Raw genomic sequence first — 23945 nt, forward strand, 5'->3', positions numbered from 1 at the left:
CCCTCGCCTGCCTGCTACCCCCAGCACAAGAGGGTTGTTGCCTGTCATCATTCAGCCCTTGGATAAGCCTTTACTGAACACCAGATACTGCACTAGGCACTGGCAATAAAGCAGTGATCAAGGTAGATGCAGTCCCTGCCTTTACTGTCACTGGCGCTGCAGGTAAGAGAAGCGGATCAATTTTAATTCCACCAAAAGGACTACAAGGAACCGGGGCGTTATGAAGACTGGGACAAAGAGACACAGGGATGGATCCAGCTTCCCTAGACACTTGGCTCTTTGTTGAGTCCTGTCCACTACTTGTGGCCAGATCTAAGCCTTCTAGATTCATCCTTGTCTTCAGCAGGAAATCCATGAGGCCTGCACCCCTGAGTTTCTGATTATTTGGAAAACATTATTGGAAACCTACTCTGTGCCAGGATCTGGGCTCAGTGTAAGGCCACACGACTGTGAACAAGTTCACAGATACGTACCCTGACCTCAAGGAGGCTATGGTCTAATGGAATCTTAGAACTAAATTTGGAAAAACATAGATGCCTTGAGTTTAGGACATTTAAGGGCAGCACTTAAGCTGGACATGATTGTTAGAGGAAAAAGGCAACAGCAATAGCTCCCGTCCGTGGGGACTTAGCATTTGTGCGTGATGTGTCTTTCCATCCTCCCATCCACCTTGTGAAGTGGGTACTATTATTAAAATACCAATGGAGCAGGTAAAGAAACTGGCTTGAAGAGGTTAGGCAATATGCTTAAGGCCATGCAGCTGGCGAGTGGCTGGGACTGGAGCCCGGGTCCACCAGGCTAGAGAGGCATAGCCCTAATCCCCAAGACATTGTGCTGCACCCATTGTCTTCACCTTATTTCACAAAATATTTGACCATGTCCTTGACGACAAGTCATGAGCCACCAACGTACTGAAAAGGAGGAAAGCGATTGAAGGGCTGAGGAGGCTTCTTTACAACACGAGAGCTGTTCACTGAGTCCTCTCTGGAGCAACGCTGAAGGCATGGTTGAAGTAATCTGGGTGCTGCACGTCATAGGCGGGGAAAAGTGATGAGAAAGCAAGTGGGCTGCACACAGCAAGACTTCACTGAGAGCCAAGCTCAGTTGCACTCAGCCAACCAAATATCATTTCCAATGAATATGTGCAGAGAGCCTTGTTAGCTACGAGGTATCACTCTACACCAGTTACTGAGCCTAGCGTCACATAATACATAAGAACCTCTCCCTCTATAGTGCTCGCATGGGGAAAGGGTGAGTCAACAAGATGGGAGATTAAAATATTAGGCACAAGATTAATGCTGAGCCCTTTGCAGCAAAATCAACACTGCCATCGGGCTGTGGGCTGACGAGTACCCAGGGCAAGAAAACCACATGCAAGAGAAGGTCAAACATTCCCCAAATGCAGAGCTGCTCTAAGGACTCCATCCCCGAATCCCGAGGGGAGGGAGGCAATCAGCAGAATCTGGCCGGCTTCTGTTCCTAGGCTGCTTGTGGCACTCATTTTGCTTTTTACAAGAGCAGTGTCGCTTGGTGGTTAAGAGCAGGTGGTGGCACCAGGCACCCTGGGTGTGAAGCCCTCTTCTGCCACTTTCGAGCTGTATGACTTGGACGAGTTATTTAACCTGCTGTGTCTCTGGTTCCTCAGTCATAAAGTGGGGCAGCTATACACCCACCTCGTAAGGTTTTGGGGTAGCTAAATGAGTTAATTATGTGCCTCGTAAACAGAAATTGCTCATAACTGTCAGCTATTATAATCTATTACTGGACTTCAACGTGAAATTAAGAACAAATCTGAAAAGACTTATGAAAGCTAGTCAGTTTGAGTCTAGCCACCTGAAATGGATTGTCCATTAAACACTGCAACTGGCTCTCAACTCCTGTGGAATTTGAAGATCGGCACTAATACAACCACTAAGACAACAGTATTCTCTCAGCTTGAAGAGATGTCTCCAGGGTTCATTTGCATAGCTTTAAAATTTGGGGAGAAATGGAGCCATCCCACCACGACCTCCTGCTCAAATTGAATTATATTCAGCCTTGAGAAGGCCATGGTCCTGTGACACAAGGAAGAAGGATGGAGGCCACACCTTTGGAACACATACCCATCTTTCTCACCACAAAGCTTATATTGTGCAGAACCGATTTGGGGCTGCCATGTTGCTCCTGGGCACTGGTGACTCCCTGACCTGATGGACTCAAACTGTGTGCCTCTGGCCTCTGTTTCTTAAGAAGATGCTTCTTCTGATTCTGCACTTTCTTTAGGTCACTGTTCCCCCTGGTTTCTTGCTCCCATGTCAAGGTGGCATTTGCTAAAAGCAAGACCGTATCTGGCTCTTCTGGTTGGGTGATGTAAGATGGGGGGCTTTTAGCTATGAGAATTTTCTAAGAGTAAAGAAACAAAGTTAACTTGGCAGACGTCATCCATTTGCAAGAATCATCCCAGTATATCTTCTAATGACCCCAAATCATAATCTTGGGAATTCTACCTGGGACATCCAGGAAAGGTATTCTGAAGATATTCCCCCAGGAGAAGCTGTAGCAAAAATAGTCGATTAGCTCATATTATGTAGAACAGATGCCTTTTTAAGCACAAGGCATATCTGGGTCACCCACATTGGAGAATGCTGATCCCAGCTACAATTTACCCTTATGCCCAAGATGGCCAGCTTTTGCCAGTCTTTGGGTGGTTGGCTTCACTGCTTGACACTAATGCTTAAGAAACCAAGGTCACATGTTCTGTCTCTGCTGTGTCTTCTTCCTAAGTCCCCACTCAGCTCAGTTCAACAAAACACCTGCCAAGTGCCTACTCTGTGCCAGATTCTGGGGTAAACGACAGAAATGCAAATATTAGTAATAAGGCGTGCTTCCTGTCCTTGAAGAGACTGCAGTCCAGGCGGAGATGGGAACATGCACAGATCATTTCAGTGAAATGTGACAGGGACAAAGCCCTGTAACTGCCAGGGATGGGACACTTGGCTCCACATCCTTGAGGCCCATGTAATTGATGCCTGAGCTGAGTCTGTACAGTGCTGTACAGGCAAAGATGAGGGAGGGGTTAGGGGAGGAGAGCTTTCTAGTAGAGGGCACAGCATGAGCAAAAATAGGCAATAGCATGGTTTGGGGGGATGAGAGGTATAAGACGGGAAGTTCAGTATAACCGAGGGCCAAGAGCTCAAGGTAGGAAGGGGATAAGAAATGAAGTGGAGACATAACTGAGGACGTGCTGATGGAGGACTCAGGCTCAGTCCTGGAGAGTGAAGGACAAGGATTTCAAGCAGGTTAATGTCAGTGATCAGACAAATATTTTAAAGCTCAATTAACAGTGCAATATGTATTTGAAAAGGACAACATTGGAAAAAGACAATTGGTTCTTCAGTCACTGTGATAGTTCAGATGAGAGACTATGAAGTCTTGAATGAAGGTGATGACACTAGGGACAGAGTGGAGGTTGTGGAGTCAAGAAATAGCATTGTTCCTCTACTCTAAGATATTGGATACCATTACACAATTAATGTCATGAGGTTAAGTCTGTGTTTTGTTCAAAATGTAATAACTCAACAGTGCACCTTCCAATCCAATCTCATAAATGGTGCCTCTTAAAATTGAAGGAATACAGTGATCAGGAGGTGAGTCAACAGGATTCTTTTTTTTTTTTTTTAACTATTATTTGTGTCATTCTTTTTTTGTTTTTTTAAATTTTTGGCCACATTGGGTCTTCGTTGCTGTGTGCGGGCTTTCTCTAGTTGTGTCGAGTGGGGGTCACTCTTCGTTGCAATGCGCAGGCTTCTCATTGTAGTGGTTTCTCTTGTTGCGGAGCACAGGCTCTAGGCACGTGGGCTTCAGTAGTTGTGGCACACTGGCTCAGAAGTTGTGGCTCAAGGGCTCTAGAGCGCAGGCTCAGTAGCTGTGGTGCACGGGCTTAGTTGCTCTGCAGCATGTGGGATCTTCCCGGACTAGGGCTCGAACCCGTGTCCCCTGCATTGGCAGGAGGATTCTTAACTACTGCACCACCAGGGAAGTCCCAACAGGATTCTTGATTGGTTCAATGTGGATGGTAAGGGAGAAGAGGGATACAGGCACCTAGGATGCTTAAAATGACATCCACATTTCAGACGTGAGTAAATAAGATCTTCCAATCAATTCACAGAGGTCTGAATGCACTGTTCTCTTGACTGAAATGTGCTTCTCCTTTTCCTTTCCTTGCCTCAACTTCAAAACCACTTTATCTGCCCTTCCTACACATCACTTTCACCCTTACTATATATAGCAATTACTGGGATACCTGGTCCTGTACTAGACTGGAGGCTCTTAAGAGTAAAGGCTCTCTTCCTTATATTTGCATTTTCCACAGTGCCTTGCATATAGGAAGCATACAGTAAATCTTTTTTTAAATTGAGATATAGTTGATTTACAATATTAGTCTCACATACACAACATAGTGATTCAAAGTTTTTATAGATTATACTCCATTTAAAGTTATTATAAAATATTGGCTATATTCCTGTGCTGTACAATATATCCTTGTAGCTTATTTATTTTATACATAACAGTTTGTACCGCTTAATCCCCTGTTCCTATTGTGCCCCTTCCCCTTCCCTCTCCCCACTGGTAACCACTAGTTTGTTCTTTATATCTGTGAGTTTGTTTCCTTTTTGTTATATTCAGGGTATTTTGCTTTACTTTTTTAGACTTCACATTTACATGATATCATTTAGTATTTGTTTTTCTTTGTCTGACTTATTTCACTTAGCATAATGCCCTCCAAGTCCATCCACGTTCCTACAAATGGCAAAATTTCATTCTTTTTATGGCTGAGTAATATTCTATTGTGTATATGTACCACCATCTTCCTTATCCATTCACCTCTCAATGGACACTTAGGTTCCTTCCGTGTCTTGGCTTTTGTAAATAATGCTGCTATGAACATTGTGGTGCATGTATCTTTTCAAATTAGTGTTCTGTTTTCTTCAGATATATACCCCAGAGAGTAATTGTTGGGTCATATGGTAGTTCTATTTTTAGTTTTTTGAGGAACCTCCACAGTGTTGTTTTCCATAGTGACTGCACAAATTTACCTTCTACCAACAGTATACGAGGGTTCTCTTTTTTCCACATCCTCCTCGACATTTGTAATTTGTGTTCTTTTTGATGATAAACATTCTGGCAGGTGTGAGGTGATATCTCATTGTGGTTTTGATTTGTATTTCCCTGATGATTAGCGATGTTGAACATCTTTTCATGTGCCTGTTGGCATCTGCATTTCCTCTTTGGAAAAATTTCTATTCAGTTCTTTTGCCCATTTCTAATTGGGTTGTTTGGGTTTTTGATGTTGAGTTGTATGAGCTGTTTATATATGTTGGATATTAACCCCTTATCAGTCATATCATTTGCAAATATTTTCTCCCATTCAGTAGGTTGTCTTTTCGTTTTGCCAATGCCTTCCTTTGCTGTGCTACTGTCAATTTCTCTATATCTGTTAATATTGGCTTTATATATTTAAGTGGGTCCTATGTTGAGTGCATATGTATTTATAATTGTTATATTTTCTTCTTGGATCGATCCTTTGATCATTACGTAATGCCTTTGTTTCTTGTAACAGTCTTTGTTTTAAAGTCTATTTTTTCTGATATAAGTATTGCTACTCCAGCTTTCTTTCGATTTCCATCTGCATGGAATGCCTTTTCCATCCCCTCACTTTCAATCTGTGTGTGTCTTTAGATCTGAAGTGAGTCTCTTGCAGGCAGCATGTATATCGGTTTTGTTTTCATATCCATTCAGCCACTCTATGTCTTTTTTTTTGTTGTTGGAGCATTTAGTCTATTTACATTTAAAGTAATAATGGGTAGTTATTGTCATTTTGTTAATTGTCTTGGGGTTGTTTTTGTAGTTCTTTTTTGTTCTTTTCTTCTTTTGCTCTCTTCCTTTGTGATTTGATGACTATCTTTAGTGTTATGTTTGGATTCCTTTCTTTTTTGTGTGTGTGTTTATCTATTATAAATGTATGGTTTGTGGTTACCATGAGGTTTATATATAGCAATCTATACATATATATACACGATTATTTTAAGTTGCTGATCTCCTAATTTCAAATGCATTTTAACAACCCTGAGTTTCTACTCTCTTCCCCCACAAGTACCGTTTTTCCATATTTTACATCAATTTGTTTTGTTATCCCTTAACTATATATTGTGGATTTAGATGATTTTACTACTTTTGTCTTTTAACCTTCCTACCAATTTTATACATAGTTGATTAACTACCTTTACTGTATATTTGCCCTTACTGATAAACTTTTTCCTTTTGTGATTTTCATGTTTCTAGTTGTGTTCTTTTCTTTCTAGCTTAGAACAGTCCTTTTAACATTTCTTGTAAAGCTGATTTGATGGTTCTGAACTCTTTTAGCTTTTGCTTGTCTGTAAAGTTTTGAACTCTCCATCAAATCTGAATGAGAGTCGTGTGGTGTAGAGTATTCTTGGTTGTAGTTTTTCCCCTTTCATCACTTTAAATATATCGTGCCACTCCCTTCTGACCTGCAGAGTTTCTGCTGAAGTCAGCTGATAGCCTTATGGCAGTTTCCTTGTATGTAACTTGCTGCTTTCCCTTGCTGCTTTTAATAGTCTCTCTTTATCTTTAATTTTTGCCATTTTAATTACAATGTGTCTTTATGTGGTTCTCTTTGTGTTGATCCTGTTTGGGACTCACACAGTAAATCTTTGATGAATGAATAAATTAATAAATAAAATGACTAAATGAGTGTATAAATATGGTGTCTCCCCCCGCCACCGTCTTCATCACTTCTGTCACCACACACATCCTAGAACAAACTAGGTAGGCAAAGGGGAGATGGCTCAGTACAAACTGAGCTCCACTCCTGGAACAAGTTAAGAGTCATGGCTTGGAGAAAGAGTAGAGGGTCAGGAACATCATCTCCCTGGGTGGAGACTCCATCTCAGTTTTACTAAAAGGGCAGGCCACCTATAATACTCTGCCTATATCCTGCTTGATGCATATTTGTGTATCCAACACTGAATGGAGGCTCTTCTCCCAACACCCACCAAACCAGTGACCCAGCCCTCCAATGGGTTGACACAGCCTCCCCTTATCTGGGAATTTTCCTGCCCCCAAATGAGAACTTTCTTCCCTGCTCACCCAGTGTTAGTTATACCTTCATTCTCCTTAGAGAGACATTGACTTCAGCTGCTGCTTTGACCGAGAAAGGTAAGATTGCAATTGAAAACTCCATTACATTAAACATGGTAATCACACTAAATGCCTGAAGAACAAAAAAGAGGTATAGAGTTCAGGTTGGGATGTTGCCTTGGCTTTGAACCATTAAGTCCATGGGGATTAAACTTCCTGAGATGAGAAACAGTAGCACAGTTGGGATTCTCAGAGGAAAAATTTTCTCATTTCATGGCTCAGAAATCATGGGTTGGCAAATTGAAGGTATTAACATCTTAAACTATTTTGCGTTTGGATTTTCACCAAAATGGTGGGAAACTTATCCCCTTATCTCTGTCAATCCAGAGGATAAGGTCTGAAAAGGGCCTCTAATTGAGGGCCTTTGGAAATCTCCATCCATACCATATCCTTATTTGGCCTAGACCATTCGTTCAAAAACCTATGCAGGGCTTCCCTGGTGGTGCAGTGGTTGAGAGTCCGCCTGCCGATGTAGGGGACACGGGTTCGTGCCCTGGTCCGGGAAGATCCCACATGTCACGGAGCAGCTGGGCCCGTGAGCCATGGCCGCTGAGCCTGAGTGTCCGGAGCCTGTGCTCTGCAATGGGAGAGGCCACACAGTGAGAGGCCCGTGTACCGTGAAAAAAAAAACAACAAAAAAAACCTATGCAGATTTTTCCTAAATTATCCCCTTCTCTCGGTTGCTTCAGAGGCATCTGACTCTTCAGAGATAGAGCATCCTTTTACATACCACACAGAGACCAGTGTTGAAGGTGGAAGCTCCCTAGAATTATGTGCCTGGCCCAGGCTGGTTGCTGGTTCTCCTGCCCTCAGGGTCTGGCCTCCATGCCCTGCCTCCACACACACATAAGGGACCAATTTGAGAGCCTTGGTTCCACTGTCATTTCCAAAACAATGAACAATGACCCCCCTTCACTAGGGCCTTCCCCACTGAGCCCTGCCCGGTGGGTGGATAATATCATATAGCCGCAATGAAGACAAGTTTCCTTGCTCTGTGGGTGCCCCACAGGGGGCATGATCTCATCTCTCAGCTTTCATCTTCTCATCTGTCCTTGTAATTAGCAGCCTCTCCCTAACCACCCATCTAAGAAATTAAAAACACAACTTCCACCGACAAATCTGGAGTGATCCTTCCTGCTGTTGAATGGGCCCCGTGGACAGGGCCCCCAGGCTTCAACTAATCCTAGTTAGTTCATTAAGAGGATGATGAAAGATGCTCCCTTCATCACATCTGGTCCTAAATACATCCCCAAAGAGAATTCAGCTCCCCCAGGCCCTAGAGCACTATCTTGGCTCAGGAAACCCAGGCCCTGGCTAGCAGAGTCCCCGGGTTGCCTGATGTGACAGCTCCTCAGGGCTGCCCTCCTACTCATGTGGCTCTGGCAGAGGAGGAGACTGAAAGGGATTCTTAGGCCAAAGAAATACGAGCCTCGCATTCAGGGAATTTGTTCTTGGTCTAGATTTCTTCCAAATCATTGTTTTTAAAAATATTAACAATGTGCACTCAATTTGGTTTCAAATTAATTTGCTTGGTGTGTTCTGGGAAAAAATTTTTTTTTGGTTTGGGGTGGTAGACAGCAGCCACTATAATCCAGTAACATTCATTCTGTACATCAACCATTGCTGTTCGTTTTGGCTTTCGGTTCATGGCTATGTTCAAGTCCCCAGAGTGTGTGAGAGAAAAATGCGTGTGAAGAAACTAAGAAAATTAAAGTATCTCCCAAAGAAACACGGGGCAATAATTGGATTGACAGCGCCACAGTGAATGCCCCAGAAGAGGATCCTGCCTTCTCAAACGTGCCTCCATCCTCCCCTCCAGATCCCTGATTTTTGGTGCAATTCTTTTCTGGTGAGCATACCTCTCCTTTTTAGTTTCATTCTCTCTCTCTCCTTTTCTTGCCTTGTGTTCTTTCTTCCAACCACTTGCCCTTCAGAATCTGCTTTAATATCTGAAATGTTTGTTTCTTTATTTCAGTCAGGGGCCATTTCCTCTCTAGCTCAGGTCCTGAGCCCCTCACGTTCACTCCAATTCTCCTTCTGAGGCTTTCAGCCTGAATATGCCTGGCCTGGGTGAGCATAAGGCTAATGAGAACAGCAACAACTTATGCAGCATTTACCGCATTCGAGGTGCTGACCGAGTGCTTTGTGGAAGACAACGTCCATCCTCACTACGATAGGGACTGTCATCACCCCATTTACAGATAATAAAACCGAGACAAGAGAGGTTCCGTGAATTGCTGTAAGTCATAGCTAGCAAGTGTGGAGTCGGGCTTTAAACAAGGGGGACCCTGATCTGGACACCACACTGCCTCTCCCAATACTGACACCCCTCCCACCCGGAGAACTTTCACCAACTCTTTTCTTGGCGTATATATGGATAAATAAGAATAAAATAGCCAAGGGCTCCTTTGGTTTCAATGTCCAAATGAAAAATTGTGTTCCAGCATTAACTACTACCCCTGCCCTGCTGTAGACTGAATAAGAGTTGCTACTAAGCTCTCCTCGGCTCCCAGGCAGCTCAAGTACTTGTTTTAGAAGTCAGGGTGGAATTCTGCTGTCTTCTTGCTCACCGTGATTGGGTGTTCTGATGCCAGTGCCAGAGGAGCTACCCACCTGGCACTTGCAGAGTTGGGTACAGAAGAGGCCAGCTCTAAAGAGGTGCTTACCACTGGGGCAGCGAGCTTTCATCTCAGGAGGATGTGGCAGGTGAATGTCAGTACAATGGCTATGGTGGATGCAATGGGGGCCAGCATTGAGTTTCCACTTTGGACAAATCCAGCTTTTTCCAGTAATCTCCTTTCCCTCTTCCTTATATCTGTGAAATAGAAACAGTCCACGGTGGTCTTATTTTGCTTGTCAAGCACCAGCATTAAGAAATGTATTACTCAATGGAATATTCCTCAGCCATAAAAATGAATGAAATATTGCCATTTGCAGCAACAAGGGTGGACCTAGAGATTATCATACTAAGTGAAGTAAGTCAGACAGAGAAAGACAAATATCATATGATAGCACTTATATGTGGAATCTAAAAAAGTAATACAAATGAACTTATCTAGGAAACAGAAAGAGACTCACAGACATAGAGAACAAAGTATAGATACCAAAGGGGAAGGGGCAGGGGGAGGGATAAATTAGGAGTCTAGGATTAACAGATACACACTACTATATATAAAATAGATAAACAACAAGGATTTACTGTAGAGCACAGGGAACTATACTCAATACCTTGTAACCTATAATGGAAAAGAATCTGAAAAAGAACATATATATATTATATATATACATATATAATATATATATGTATAACCGAATCACTTTACTGTACACCTGAAACTAATACAACATTGTAAACCAACTATACTTCAATTTAAAAAAAAAAGAAACATATTACTCCTGCCTTGTTCTCCTGCAAATGAGTGTTAAAGGCTCTTGTTGTGAAGTTTAAATGGGAGGAAGCACAGACAGCCCGGAGCACAATGCCAGCATGTACTGGGGGTTCAGTACATGTCAGCTGCCATTGCTGGATGGTTTCCAAGGTCCCTCCTGATCTGATTCTCTGTGTGTCAGGAGTCATACACTCAGATGCCTACAGGGGTCAGGCAAGTAAGGTAAATGAAGGGAGTGGGCAGAGAGCAATACCAGAGCGAGGATGTCCCAGGCTCACCAGACTGTTATGAAGTCTGAGATGTGGAATTTTATGAGACATCTCCCTACTCTTAAATGTTGGGAACTAATTGAAAAAGTTAAAGTACTGTAGGGGCCAAACAAAACACATATGCCAGCCTGAAGACTGCCAGATTGAGGCCCCTGCCCTTTGTCTCAGGAACAGCTGCAAAAACCCAACAGCACATCTCCCTTCCGTAAGTCCAGATGAGGCCATGACTCCGCACCACTCACACATAAAATTCAAGCTTCCCTCCCCTGCTGTTTAAAGAGTCCTTAATGGGAATCCCAGCGTCCTCTGCAAAAACCCTTTCACATTAGCAACATGGTGTCACAGCCCTTCTCGCTGAGGGCTGCCTACAGACCAGGTGCTGGGCTGAACCCTGCACAGGCACGCTCTCCCTCGGCTGCTCTCACCACAGTGTGACACGGCAGAAGCCATCATTATGCCCTTCTGACAGCAGAGGAAAGGCTTAGCAGGTTAAGTGACTTGCCTCTTAAGAGGCTGGGATCCAAAGCATGCTGTCCTCACGCCCTTCCCCTCAAGAACACCAGCCACCTCCTTCTCCCCACGCAAAGCCTCCAGGCCTTTGCTCCTGCCCAGGGGGCTTCCCCAGCTCCATCTGTGTCCGCATCCCTGCTATATCCTTCAGGGCCTGTCTAAAACGCCACCTCTGCCAGGAGGCTCATCTCTCACACCCGTGGAGCTCCTCTCAGTTTCTTTTGTGGCATTTTATCCATTTTATCCTATAAAATCCCCCTGCTGATGCAGGGGACACGGGTTCGTGCCCTGGTCCGGGAGGATCCCACATGCCGCGGAGCGTCTGGGCCCGTGAGCCATGGCCACTGAGCCTGTGCGTCCGGAGCCTGTGCTCCGCGACGGGAGAGGCCACAGCAGTGAGAGGCCCGCGTACCGCAAAAAAAAAAAAAAAAAAAAGAAGGCCTCTTGAGTCAGTGACATTGACTTCAGGAGACCCAAAGTCAAGACAAAGTCAGCATGAACATCTTAGCAGAAGACATTCCAAGCAGAGGGAACAGCAACGGCAGAGATCCTGAGGCATGAATGGGTGTGGATCTTGTTCTAAAAACAGAAGGTTTCTGTGGCTCAAGCTGAGGTATCAAGGCCTGGGATAAGATGTGATGAGGTCAGGAGGTCAGCAGGGGCCCGACTGTGCTGGATCTAATAGCCCATAGGAAGGAATCTGGACTTCATCCAAAAGACCTAAACGTGAAAAAACCTAAGTGTGATAAGAGGCCACTAAAGCTTGTTCAGCAGGGGAGAGACAAGATCTGACTGACATTTTTAAAAGGTCACTCTGGCTGCTGAGTGCATCATGGGTTTTAGGGGGAAGGAGGAAAGCAGGGGTTGCATCCAGAAGTTCTTGCCATAGGCTGGAAGGGAGAGGACATTGCTTGGACTAGGGTGACAGTAGAATGAAGAGAAGCAGAAAGATTCCAGATATATTCTAGAAGTAGAACCAGCAAACTAATAGCTATTTTTGAGCTTAGTTAACTCATCCTCCCTCAATTTTAAAACTAGGGACCCTTTTCCTAATTATTTTGTGTGACTCCCATGGCCTTGCACATAGTAGGAACTTGGTACATATTTATTGAGTTAAACTGACTTGAATTAAATTGAGTTTTAAATTGAATGATGTCAAATGGAATCAAATTTAATCACATCAAATAAATTGTATTAAAGTGAGTTCAGAGTGTGAGGAAGTATTTCTGTGTCTTCAAAGAGGGTACAATAGGGCTGCCAGCATCCCAACCTGGGGCACTTCCTTTGGCAGTCTCAAAAGCAGATTCTCTAAAGCTGCTTCCTAAAATGTGGATACACAGCTTCGGGCCCAATTACATGCTGGTCTAAAAGTGTAATTGTGGATCCAGAGAGTTAGTTGTAACGGTGGTTCAAATCATTAACTGGTCAACCACCTGAGTCTATGTCAGCAATTATGTAACTATTCCTGCAATTAGATTTGCATTTTTATTTGATTGAAATAGTCTTCATATCGTCTTTAAAACAAAACAGCTATATATGCATTCTCTTATCTGCCCAAAGCATGTCAAGTCAGTGAGACATCCGATCCTGATGAGGCTGCTGCCGGCAAGGAGGGGACATGTGTGTAAGTGTTAGTGTGTGCGTGTGTCCGTGTGGACATCTTCCCAGTCAAGGAAATAGGCTGAGCCAGCTCTTCTCCTGCTCGTAATGTTTTAGTGGACTATTTTTGTGAAAGGTAACTGGCCAGTACAAGGATTCACTGACCTCAGTATGGCTAAACCATATGTCACTCACCTGCTGAGCCCTTGGGTCTATTCTAAAATCTCTGTAATTTTTTGAAAAGCCTACAGATCAGCTCGGGGGTCGCTTCAGCCAATTTCCAGAATGCCCGGCCCCAGGACCCTTAAGAACCCCTTAGAAGAGCACATTCTACAGGGTAAGTGGTTCTTTCAGCAACTGCTCATCCTACCTGGGATGGCGTTCGTAAAAGATTTCTCCCAGGTGTACATTTAAATCAGCTTGATGCAGGTCAGAAACTCATTCATCGTCTGAACTCGCTGATCTGTCACTAAAATTGCTGATCATAGAAAAGCTGAATTGAGCTTAGCCATAAACATCTGAAATCGAGGTACAAACAGTGTGTTCAGAGAATTGCTGAGTTGCAGTTGGCCTAAAAATCCAGGGATTGGAGTGTGTCAGGCCCGAGATTCTCAGCTGAATCCTTCCCTTGAGTTGTGGCTGACGTGCTCTGGGGGACACGACTGGGGTCAGGGCAGATGAGGCCAATGCATGAATTGCCAGGATGCAAGGAAAGTGCTGGGGACTTTGCCAAACTGAAGAAGCATGCTCCCCTTCCCCAGGGTATTCAAATTCAAGTTGTAAAAGAACTGTACTGTTTGTGAGCTCAAAGTAAGGGCCCAGGCTTCAGGGCCAGGCCCTGGACACAAAGTCCACTTCAGTGAGAGTGTGTGTGAAGTACAACAGCAGAGACCTGCCATTACCTGGATGGGGATGAATAGCACACACACGGATATCCCGATGAGAGCTGTGGGCCCCACGATGAAAAAGGCGTACACCACACAGACAGCCATTAGGATAAGGATGGTGGCTAGCAAGGGACAAAACAAGGCAGCTTCAAACAAAGAATAACTATCACTTGATAGTATATTGAGCACCTGGAAAGAAAGCACATGGGTTCAGCCTTTGGAAGGGCCACCTAAACATTTCCTCAACTGAAGGCTTTTGGAATGGCTGAGGGGGTCTGAGGAAGGAAGAGAAAAACTGACTTATAGGGGGAGAGAATTGTCAGAGGACCAACAGGGTGAGTTTCGTGGGTCTCATTTTAGTGTGACTTTGGAGAGGCCTGTCTTTTAGAACTGAGAATCCCAATGAAGAAAGGCTTAAGTACCACCTGGGAACATGCCGGCGAGGTTGCCAGCTGCCTACCTGATAGCTCTATCTCCTTCTTCCTTATTAGTACAACCTTGCTTAATCAGGGCATCCATGGGCCCAGCAAAATGACCACATTTCCCAGCCTCCTTTGTGGAAGCATGGTGACCATGTAATTATGTTAAGGGCAATGAGGTATAAGCCAAAGTGCTGAATGGAACTTTGGGATGAATTCTTAGAGGGAGCCAACTCAACTTGGAAGTCTCTTTCCTCCTACCGGCTCTCTGAAACATGGTTGGGATGGTTGGACCTGCAGCTTCCATCCTGAACCATTATGGGAGCCACATGCTAAGGTAGTGATGAAGAAAAATAGAAAAGCCTGGAAGTCCCCACTCCAGCCCCAGATCATCCTCTTCCAGACTCCTTTTACACAGAGTGAAATAAATCCATCCTGTTTAATCCACTGTTTTGGGAGGTTTTCGGTTATATGCAACTGAATCTAATCATAATTGATACAGGATATTTTGAACAAACTGAAAGAGCAAGTGTAAGAAAGAAACAAGTCTTTTCCCTTACCTCACACCACCCAGGTTTCCCTTGGCCAGGGAAATGTTCTTGTGTAAAGGGCGAAGATTTTATTGCTAAGGATTAAGGGCTTAAGAAAATGTCAACTCTGAAGTCCAACAGGCATGGTCTTTGTTGGGACTTGGCATCCCAAATACTACACAGTTGGAATCATCAGATCCATTAGTCAATCAATTTTATTAAATGCTGTAGTATTCTCTGTACTGCTTCAGTGTCCTCACTGACGGTCAAAGGGATTGGATGAGGTCACCCCTAAGCCCTGTTCCAAGTGGAACGGGGAAGCCTTTCCAAATTCTCCAGCTTGAATGGAGCTCTCCTTTCTCTCAATTCTTCTGGTGTTTTGAGTCTCCACCACTTTACTAAGCAAGGAGATGGGACATGATGGGCAGGATATTGACAACCAAAAGGGGGGCAGATATTCCATCCAGGAAGCACATCTCACACATATTCAGAAAACTCGGAATTTAGTTTCCTAAAGTTAAACTCCTTCTGGACCAACTTACCAACAGAGATGTGTGTCAGCGTCTTGAACGACACCAGGTTTTCGAAAACCAGGGTGGAGGTGGCCACCTTCAACCGGATCGCCGTGCGGTAATTTATGGCCCAGGCAAGGGCCCAAAAGAGAACTTTGGTAAACTCGGTGGTGAAAAGGGCTGTGCACAGGCTGACGCCAACCCAGACCTTCCTGGAGGTGCTCTGGGTCTGCTGGAGGATTTGGGGAATGAGAATCATCTGTAAAACAGCGCGGTGAAGAGAGAAGTGTGCTGCTGGGGGTCACGGTAGGTACAGGAGGCCTCAGCTAATGTCAGCAAGCTGACTTTATGAGGCAAACTTTTTAATTAATTTCAGTGGCTGCTGCTGTGCCTGACAAAGGATTAGCTTTATGAAAATTCGCCCCCAAGGAGCGCAAAGATAACAACAACGTACTAGACCCAACAGATCGTAGAGAAAATAACTAATGACATGCTTTGCCAGTCTGGGAACCTGGGAGACAAGGCAGAAGAAGGGCCAGTGCGCCCACCGGCCCTATGGCTGCCGTGATAATGCACAGGATATTGGCCATGATATCCATCAAAATACGCGTCCTCTGGAATTTCCAGACCGTTCGGCCCAGAGAGGCTTTCTTGGGACCCATCCTTTCTACCTCTTCATCCCAAAGGATTCGAAATCTGTGATGAAAGAACAGGAAGAAGGAAAAAGATTTACATTCCCACTTGCTGCTCAAAGCTACTCTGATGGAAAAAACTTTGCAAGAATTCTTAGCACAACCCCCATCCCTGGCAGTGGTGGCTTCAGAAGAATAGCATTTGTTCTCCCTTCTTTTTCTGGAGGGTGGATGGGACATGAGCGAGGCAGCGGGCAGAGCCCTGACACAGCACAAGCTGGTATCTGGCATTTGGGCTCTTTCCGGGCCTTGATTTCCTCCTCCTGCCTGTCTCTGGCACAATACCGGTTGTGATAAAAACACTGAGGCAACAGAGAAACCAAGAAAAAAATCTTCTCCAGGGCAGGGAGGAGTTTGTCCATTTCAAAGATCTGAAAGGAGGCCAGTGTGACAGGCGTGTGGGGACACGGGGAGGCAAGGCAGGGCCAGATCTCATGGGATCTCACAGTCCTCACGAAGGAGATTAGATTGCCAAGGAAGCCACTGCAGGCTTTTAAACCAACATGACAAGATCATTTTACATGTCTAAAAGAACATCTGGCTGTTGTGAGAGTAGTGGGTTATGGGGGTGGGGAGCAAAGACGGAAGCAGGGAGACCACAGTGGGAGACTATCGGCATCCAGGTGGGAGGTGGCAGCGGCTTGACACTGGATTTAGGGAAAGGTGGTCAGGGGAGACAACAGGGCTTACTGATGAATTAGATGTGGGAGAAAAGGAGAAGGGGGATCAGGGGCCCCAGTTTTCTGACTTGACCAACTGTGGGAATACAGTTCACAGAGATGGGGAAAGGGAGAAGAGGGAACATCGTCAGGTGGGGCTGAAGATCAAGAATGCAGCTTTAGGGCTTCCCTCGTGGCTCAGTGGTTGAGAGTCCGCCTGCCGATGCAGGCGACATGGGTTCGTGCCCCGGTCTGGGAGGATCCCACATGCCGCGGAGCGGCTGGGCCCGTGAACCGTGGCCGCTGAGCCTGCACGTCCGGAGCCTGTGCTCCACAACGGGAGAGGCCGCAGCAGTGAGAGGCCCGCGCGCGCGTACGGCAAAAAACCAAAACCAAAACCAAAACAAAACAACAAAAAAAAGAATGCAGCTTTAGATATAGGATGCTTGTGAGTCACCCAAGTCCAGTCGGATGCTGGGTGTATGAACTCAGAGTCTGGAAGAGAGGCATGGACTGAAGACAGTATGTTATTAAGGTTGTCAACGTGTGTTTGGTGGGTCAACCTTTGGAGGAGAACATTAGCACAGAAGGGAAGAGGATCTAAGTTGATGTTGGGTAGATGGAAGGCAACATTAAAAACCGACAGAGAGGTAGAAGGAAAACCTGGTCCACAGGCACTGGTCCAGCCCCTTTCTCTCCGTGCTCCCTGGCAACTTTCTCCAGACTATAGATTTTGGAAACTACTACTGGCAGAGATTTCTGCAGGACACAGATGAGGGGATGCACAATTGTAGGAGCAATTGCAAGAGCATGATTAGAACTCCCAGCCCTTCAAGCATATGAGGCCAAAGAGAAAGAGAACTCCAGAAGAAAGAAATGCAGAGAGAGGGCGATGAGATCTTCCCCATTGTTTAAGACATGAACCTTGAAGTTCAATGCAGCTGTTAGAAAGAATGAAGTTGAGGTTCTGGGCTGTGGAAAAATCTTTATAAACTCTTCACTGAAAATAGCAAAATGGTTAACCATGAGATAGTATGCTTCAGTTTTTGTTCAAAGAAAAAAAGATGACCTGTGAGTAAGGAGGAAGAAGAAGAGGTATTGATCTGCAGAAGATGGTAGCACAGGGTGTGTTTAACCTGAGTAGAAAAAATCCAGGACAAATGCACACCAGCATTTAACAGTGCTGACCTCTGGGGAGTGGGGCTGGAGTACGGTGGGGATACTTCCACTGCTTGAACTTCTGTTACTTTAACATTTCTATAATGAATCTGAATTAGGTTGAATCAATGAAATACATGTTTTTGCAAGCCAAAATTGTCAAATATTGGAAGTTTTCATTTGGTTCAACCTAAACATATTTTGTAATATAAAAGCTCACAATATTCTGTAATAACCTAAATGGGAAAAGAATTTGAAAGAGAATAGATACATGTATATGTGTAACTGAATCACTTTGCTGTAACACCTGAAACTAACACAACATTGTTAATCAACTATACTCCAATATAAAATAAAAAATTTCTTTAAAAGTCCAATGACAATTTTTAAAGGGAAATACAACACCATGCCTGGAAGCAGCCCAGGCGGTGTCCAGCCAGCACAGAGCGAAGTGAGATTCTGGCCACTCTTGCCCTGATGTGGTGATCCTACAAAATAGCTGATGGCCCTGCCAGAAGCCTGAAGCCTCAGGCTCTCAAGAAGTTCATTCTCCCTACCAAACCTCCCCAGTACTCACCTCCCCAGAGACTAGGCCAAGAAGGTCAGTCAGCCCAGCCCTCATCTCAGAGATAAGCCATGAGAACAGCCACCAAACCAGTGGGCGCTGATTTCTGCAAAGGGAAATGGGAGCACACACAAGGACTCACGGGTCCCTTCCCAAAGTGGGCTCCTCTCTAGATGTGACCCAGACAAATCCTGGTACCTTTTGGCATTGGTGTCGAATGAGTCATACAGTGACAGTGGGGGCAGGGTGTCCACAGTCAGCGTGTGCTTGTAGCCTCTGATCATCACTGGCGTGAGCCAAGAGAATGTGGCAAAGGAGAGCAGCCCTGCGTCATCCACAGGGTTGGGTGCCAGCCTAAAACAAGCGAAACACTCGGTGTTCCAGGTTGCTGGGGTCATTGCCTTGAGTCCCTGGCTGGAATTCTTAACTACAGTGATAACCACAGCCACGCTCGGACCTGTGACTCACATCATCAGCCCCATGAGCAGCGGTGTGCTGGGCCAGCTCCTACCAGCTTGCAAGAGCTGATTGTTCGATTTTTAGGAATTCTGCAAGTCAGTTCTTAAACACAGCCTATATTAAAAATTAAATTACATAAATGTAAGTAAATTATCTTAAAGACAAAGGCAATCAATACTCAAAACTCATAGCTTCCAAGATTATTTTACTAGATTTTACTCGTATTTGTTCTTTAGATTATATAAGTCTGTGGTGTCTGTGGTGGAAATACCACACAGGATAGGGCTCTATTACCATACATCTGTTCCCAACTTTGCGCTCAGTGACATCACGTTGAAATCAGCCATGGTAGAAGAATTTACATCAAAAGAGTGACAAATGCTATGAACCAGGGAATTTTTTAGTGAGCCAGTTGTTGAATATTTACCAGTGACCACCCCATGGAAAAGAGGGTACCTGCTTCATTTGGCATGAGGAAATGGAGACCCAGTAGCTGATCATCAGAGGAGTTGGACAGCTGGCTTTTGCTCTCAGAAGGATGCGGAGGGTCAGAGCACAGTGTGCCAAAGTAGAGGTGAGGCTGTCCAAGGAGGCAAGAGCTAGAGGCAAACTCATGGTTTATTGTGAGGATTAATACATGTAAGCTGCTGCATAAATATTAGCTAGCAGATAAATAAGGAGGACAGGGGAGGGAGAAAGGAGAAAGGGAAGAAGAGGAGGAAGAAGAAAAGGAAGAAACAATGAAGAAGGAGGAAGAGATATGTTTCTGCCCTTGAGGAACTAGCCATCTAAGATGGAATGAGAGTCAGAGACACAAGAGTGGTATCTACTAATTGCTGAGTGTTTGTTATATTCCAGGCCCTGAAAGAGCTTGGTATTTGTAGCAGATGCTGTCAAGATGTCCTGAGTCGCAGTCCCTGGTGGCTCAGTGGTCAAGAATCTTTGTCACATCCACCTCCGATCTCAGATGTGGAGGACAGCGCTGTGCAGCTCAGGCTCATGCTGACAGCATCCCATCTCACAGGTATCCTGTACCTCTTTTCACTACTGGGTTTGGGGTCTTCTCAGAGAATAAGTGCAGCCCAGAATTGCAAGGGGCTAATGTCCCCAGGAGCCCACGGACAAATGCCCCCACTGCCCATCCTATAGGTGGAAAATTGTACACTTCTTGGGGGGACCTAGTAGAATCCAGTCCCCATGTCTACAGCAGTGACACTGATGACACACCCCATGTTCTCCTTCCCTGCCTCACTCTCCCTAAATCTTCCCTCCTGCTTCTTGAAATCACCTCCCAAAGAAGCTACCTGCATCCAAGTTTTTCATTCAGCCTCTGCTTTTGGGAGAACCCAAGCTAAGATAATATTAATAAGGTACTATGTGCCTGGTGCATAGTAAATATTTCCTAAAGGGTAACTTTAATGATGAAGTCATGCATTACCTCATGTAATCCTAACAACAGCTCAGTGAGATAAGTAGTTGAGAAATATTATGATCCCATTTCATAGACAAGAGTATTAAGGCCCAAAGAGGTTAGGGTACTTGCCCAAAATCTTATAGCTGGTCAGTAGTGAAGTAGGGATTCAAATCCAATGCTTGCTGACTCCAGGGTCCCATCATCCTCTTAAGCACTATCCCACATTTCCTCTCCACAAAGAAATTGTAAATTGAGCCAAAACGGTGGGTAGTTAGAGCTCTTCTGCATGGGGCTAAGGATGGTACACCAAGCCCTCACTTTTCAACCTTCACCTCTCACCTTAGAGGGCTCGCAGGTGTATCTTTGGTCCATGGATTCTAGGAGAGAGCAGTGCTGTATCACCTCATTATAAAGATGCTACTTGGCCTTCTGCTGCTCAGAGGGCAGGCTATAGGGCACTTCTCATGTAGAAAAGGTAACTTTTTATAATGTTATAGTTAATGTAATGTTAAGAATACATATATATTATAATATGACGCTAGTTAAGCATGTGAGCTTGGAAACCAGCCTGCCTGGGTTCTTATTCTGTGGTTCAAAACTGACCCAATTCTCTCTCCTCACCTGTATCCCAGACCCTTGAAGCTCCTTCCTTCAAGACATTTCTCCACACCTTGAAACTGTGCTGACTTGTGACTTGCTTTGGCCAATAGAATGCAGTGCAAGAAATGGTGTACCGGTTCTGAGCCTGAGTCTCAAGAAGGCCTATATGCTTCGTCTCATCCTCTTGGCCACCTACTGCATTACTATGTGATCAAGGGCAGGTTAGCTTGCTCGAGGTTCATAGCCCATGTGGCCCACCTTCCCCCAGCCAGTCAACCCCCAGAAGCATAACCGTCTTGTTGACCAGCAGATGCATAAGAAAGCCTGGTCAAGACCAGATGAATCACCCAACTAGGCTTAGCCCAAGTTGCTGACCCACCCATAAAATTGTAAGCTAAATAAATGGGAATTGTCTCAGGCTACTAAATGTAGAGGCAGTTTGTTACAAAGCAAAATCTACCTGATTAAATTTGTGCAAGTTATTTAACCTTGCTGTGTCTCACTTACTCACCCATCAGATAAAGATAATCACAACACCTCCAGGGTGGTTGTGAAGAGTGAATGAGAAGATGTTTGTAAAGCACCTGAACAGGTCCTGGCACATGGAAAGCTCTCTTAAACATTTGCTATTGTCTCCCTTTCACCAAAGGACAGGAGGATTCATGAAGTGAATGGTCAATAAATGAAAAAAATGGATGGATGGATAGATGGATGGAAAGACAAAAGGACAAGCATATAGAGCAGCAACATGGGGAACAGGGTCAGGGTCCACTCTCCTGATGGGCTGGAAATGATTCCTAGAAGTTCTGCCCAGGACCTCCCTCCAATCCTCCTCCTGGATTACCTTGCATAGAGTCTCACTGGAATCATGGTCTTCAAGCTGGGGTCATATCTCTCTGAAAATGATCTCTGCTGGCCTCACCAGTCCAGATCAGAGATAAGGCAGGGGCCATCACCCACCATCTTGATGGCAGTCTAGAGCCCTGGGTTCCTGGCTTTGGGACCTTCACTCTACAGCAGAGAGATGAGGAGATGAGAAGATACTCTGGAATGAGATCAGGCAGCCCCTACTCCACCCAGACCAGCTCCTTTTCTCTGACCACTCAGACCTGGTTTCACCAATCAACCCTCCACATTCATGGGAGAGCGTGGCCAGAGACCCCACAACTCCCTCAACTCCACTAAGAGCCTTCCTTATTAGCAAAGACATTCTGTTCCTCTTCTTTCCCATTTTGGGTTGACTGGGAGCAGAAAACCCTGTTACAGGTTTTCTACCAGGAGCCAGCCCATGACCAAGACTGAGTCCCAGCCTGGCAAAAGAACCCCAAGATGGTGGATTTTCTGCCTAATTGTGACCCAGAATGAAGTTTGTCATATATACAAACCCTTTTTTCTCTCTGATTCTTTCAGATACCCAAGCTTGTGCATCCACGTTCCCATGTCCTCACACCCAAGGATCAGAGAACTTCAACGAGACCACCTCTCAGGACCAGGCATATCTAAACAAGCCCACAATCCCCCCACTTTTGTAACCACTACCCCAGAGGGAAACCAACAATCCAGGTAGAGAGGACTCTTTTGGGAGTGCCCATCCACTCCACAAACCAACCACCCTATTCACCAGTCACCTAAATGAAAAGAAAAGAGAATGATTCCTGAAGGTTTTCTATTTCTAGTTCCAGTTCTTCCCTGATACACAGCTCTATTCTTGCCCTAGAGTTCTATGACATTCTGCTCCCCATAGCCTATCAATAAATTCTCTTTTTTAACCTAAATATACCAAGTTGGTTTCTGTCACTTGCAACCAGAAGCCTCACTATTATAAATACATGGGTCCCCATCTTATGAATTCTCTCTGGAATTTTTCATGGCTATAAACATAAAATAAACCAATTCCCATTGAAGTTTTAATGGCTGATAAACCTATGGCATGTCAGAATTAGAAGTATCCTCAAATGCAATCTTTTATAAACTCCTCATTGAACAGAAGAGGAAACAAAGGCCCAGAGAGGCAAAGGGACTTACTCAAGAGTATATGTAGTAGTGACATCAGATTCATGGCTAAGACATACCTCGTTTGTGCTTCCCTGGCCCCTGTCTAACAAGAGCAATTTTGCAGGGGAATCCACAGAATGTCTGAGAAAACCTCGGTGTCCCTAGCAGGGCTGACAGAAGGTATTTCTCTCCCAAAGGCAGTTAGTAAAGACTGGAGGAGGTGACTACTACTTCAAATGCATATGAGAAGTCTAACAAAGAGGAATCATTAAAAAGAACCAAAAAATCATGCTGAAGAATACAACAAATAAAATGAAAACTGTAATAGAGCATATCAACAGGAGGAAGAACCTGTAAGTTAGAAGACAAGAACTTTGAAATTATCCAGACAGAGGAGAACAAAGGAAAAAGAGTGAAGAAAACATACATAATATATGGAATACCACCAAAGGAAACAATTTGCAAATTATTGGAGTTCCAGAAGGAGAAGAGAGGGAAAAGGGGCTAGAAAACTAATTTAACTAATTTAAAGAAATAATGACTGAGAACTTCTCAAATCCTAGAGATTTTGATATCCCATTTCATGAAGCTAATAGGTCACCAAACAAACTGAATTTAAAGAGATCCTTTCCAAGACACATTTTAATAAAACTGTCAAAAATCAAATACAGAGAGAATCTAAAAAGCAGCAGGAGGAAAGAAGCTTGTTATGTACAAGGAAATCCCCATAAAGGTATTAGCAGATTTCTCAGCAGAAACCTTATAGGTCAGGAGAGGGTAGGATGGTATATTCAAAGCACTGAAAGAAAAAAATGCCAACCAAGAATACTCTATCTGGCAAAGATACTATTCACAATAAAGGAGAGATACATTTTTTCCAGACAAAAGCTGAAGGACTTCATCACCACTAGACCTACCTTACGAGAAATGTTAAAAGGAGTTCTTCAGGCTAAAATTAAAGGATACAAATTAGTATTCTGAAAACATATGAAAATATACAGCATACTGGTAAAAAGTATATAATCAAATTCAGAATGTGCTACTAATATAATATGGTAATGTGTTAACCATTCAATTCTAGTGTAAAA

The 23945-nt window shown here is 44.4% G+C and overlaps 1 protein-coding gene across 1 annotated transcript in view; it reads right to left on the reverse strand.

Annotated features, from left to right (window-relative positions):
• Nucleotides 1–21825, reverse strand: part of LOC113612359 (multidrug resistance-associated protein 9) — a 59396-nt gene extending 37571 nt beyond the window's left edge. The window contains 9 exon segments of the mRNA XM_027092192.1: nucleotides 2086–2382; nucleotides 7166–7273; nucleotides 9867–10015; nucleotides 13338–13485; nucleotides 13870–14043; nucleotides 15338–15574; nucleotides 15864–16011; nucleotides 18588–18743; nucleotides 21707–21825. Of these exon segments, the coding sequence (XP_026947993.1) occupies nucleotides 2086–2382; nucleotides 7166–7273; nucleotides 9867–10015; nucleotides 13338–13485; nucleotides 13870–14043; nucleotides 15338–15574; nucleotides 15864–16011; nucleotides 18588–18743; nucleotides 21707–21825 (1536 nt within the window).
• Between the last annotated feature and the right edge of the window lie 2120 nt (nucleotides 21826–23945).

Source organism: Aethalodelphis obliquidens, unplaced genomic scaffold (assembly GCF_003676395.1).
Source record: "Aethalodelphis obliquidens isolate GAN/ISIS:26980383/991018 unplaced genomic scaffold, ASM367639v1 scaffold75, whole genome shotgun sequence".
Taxonomy (NCBI): Eukaryota; Metazoa; Chordata; class Mammalia; order Artiodactyla; family Delphinidae; genus Aethalodelphis; species Aethalodelphis obliquidens.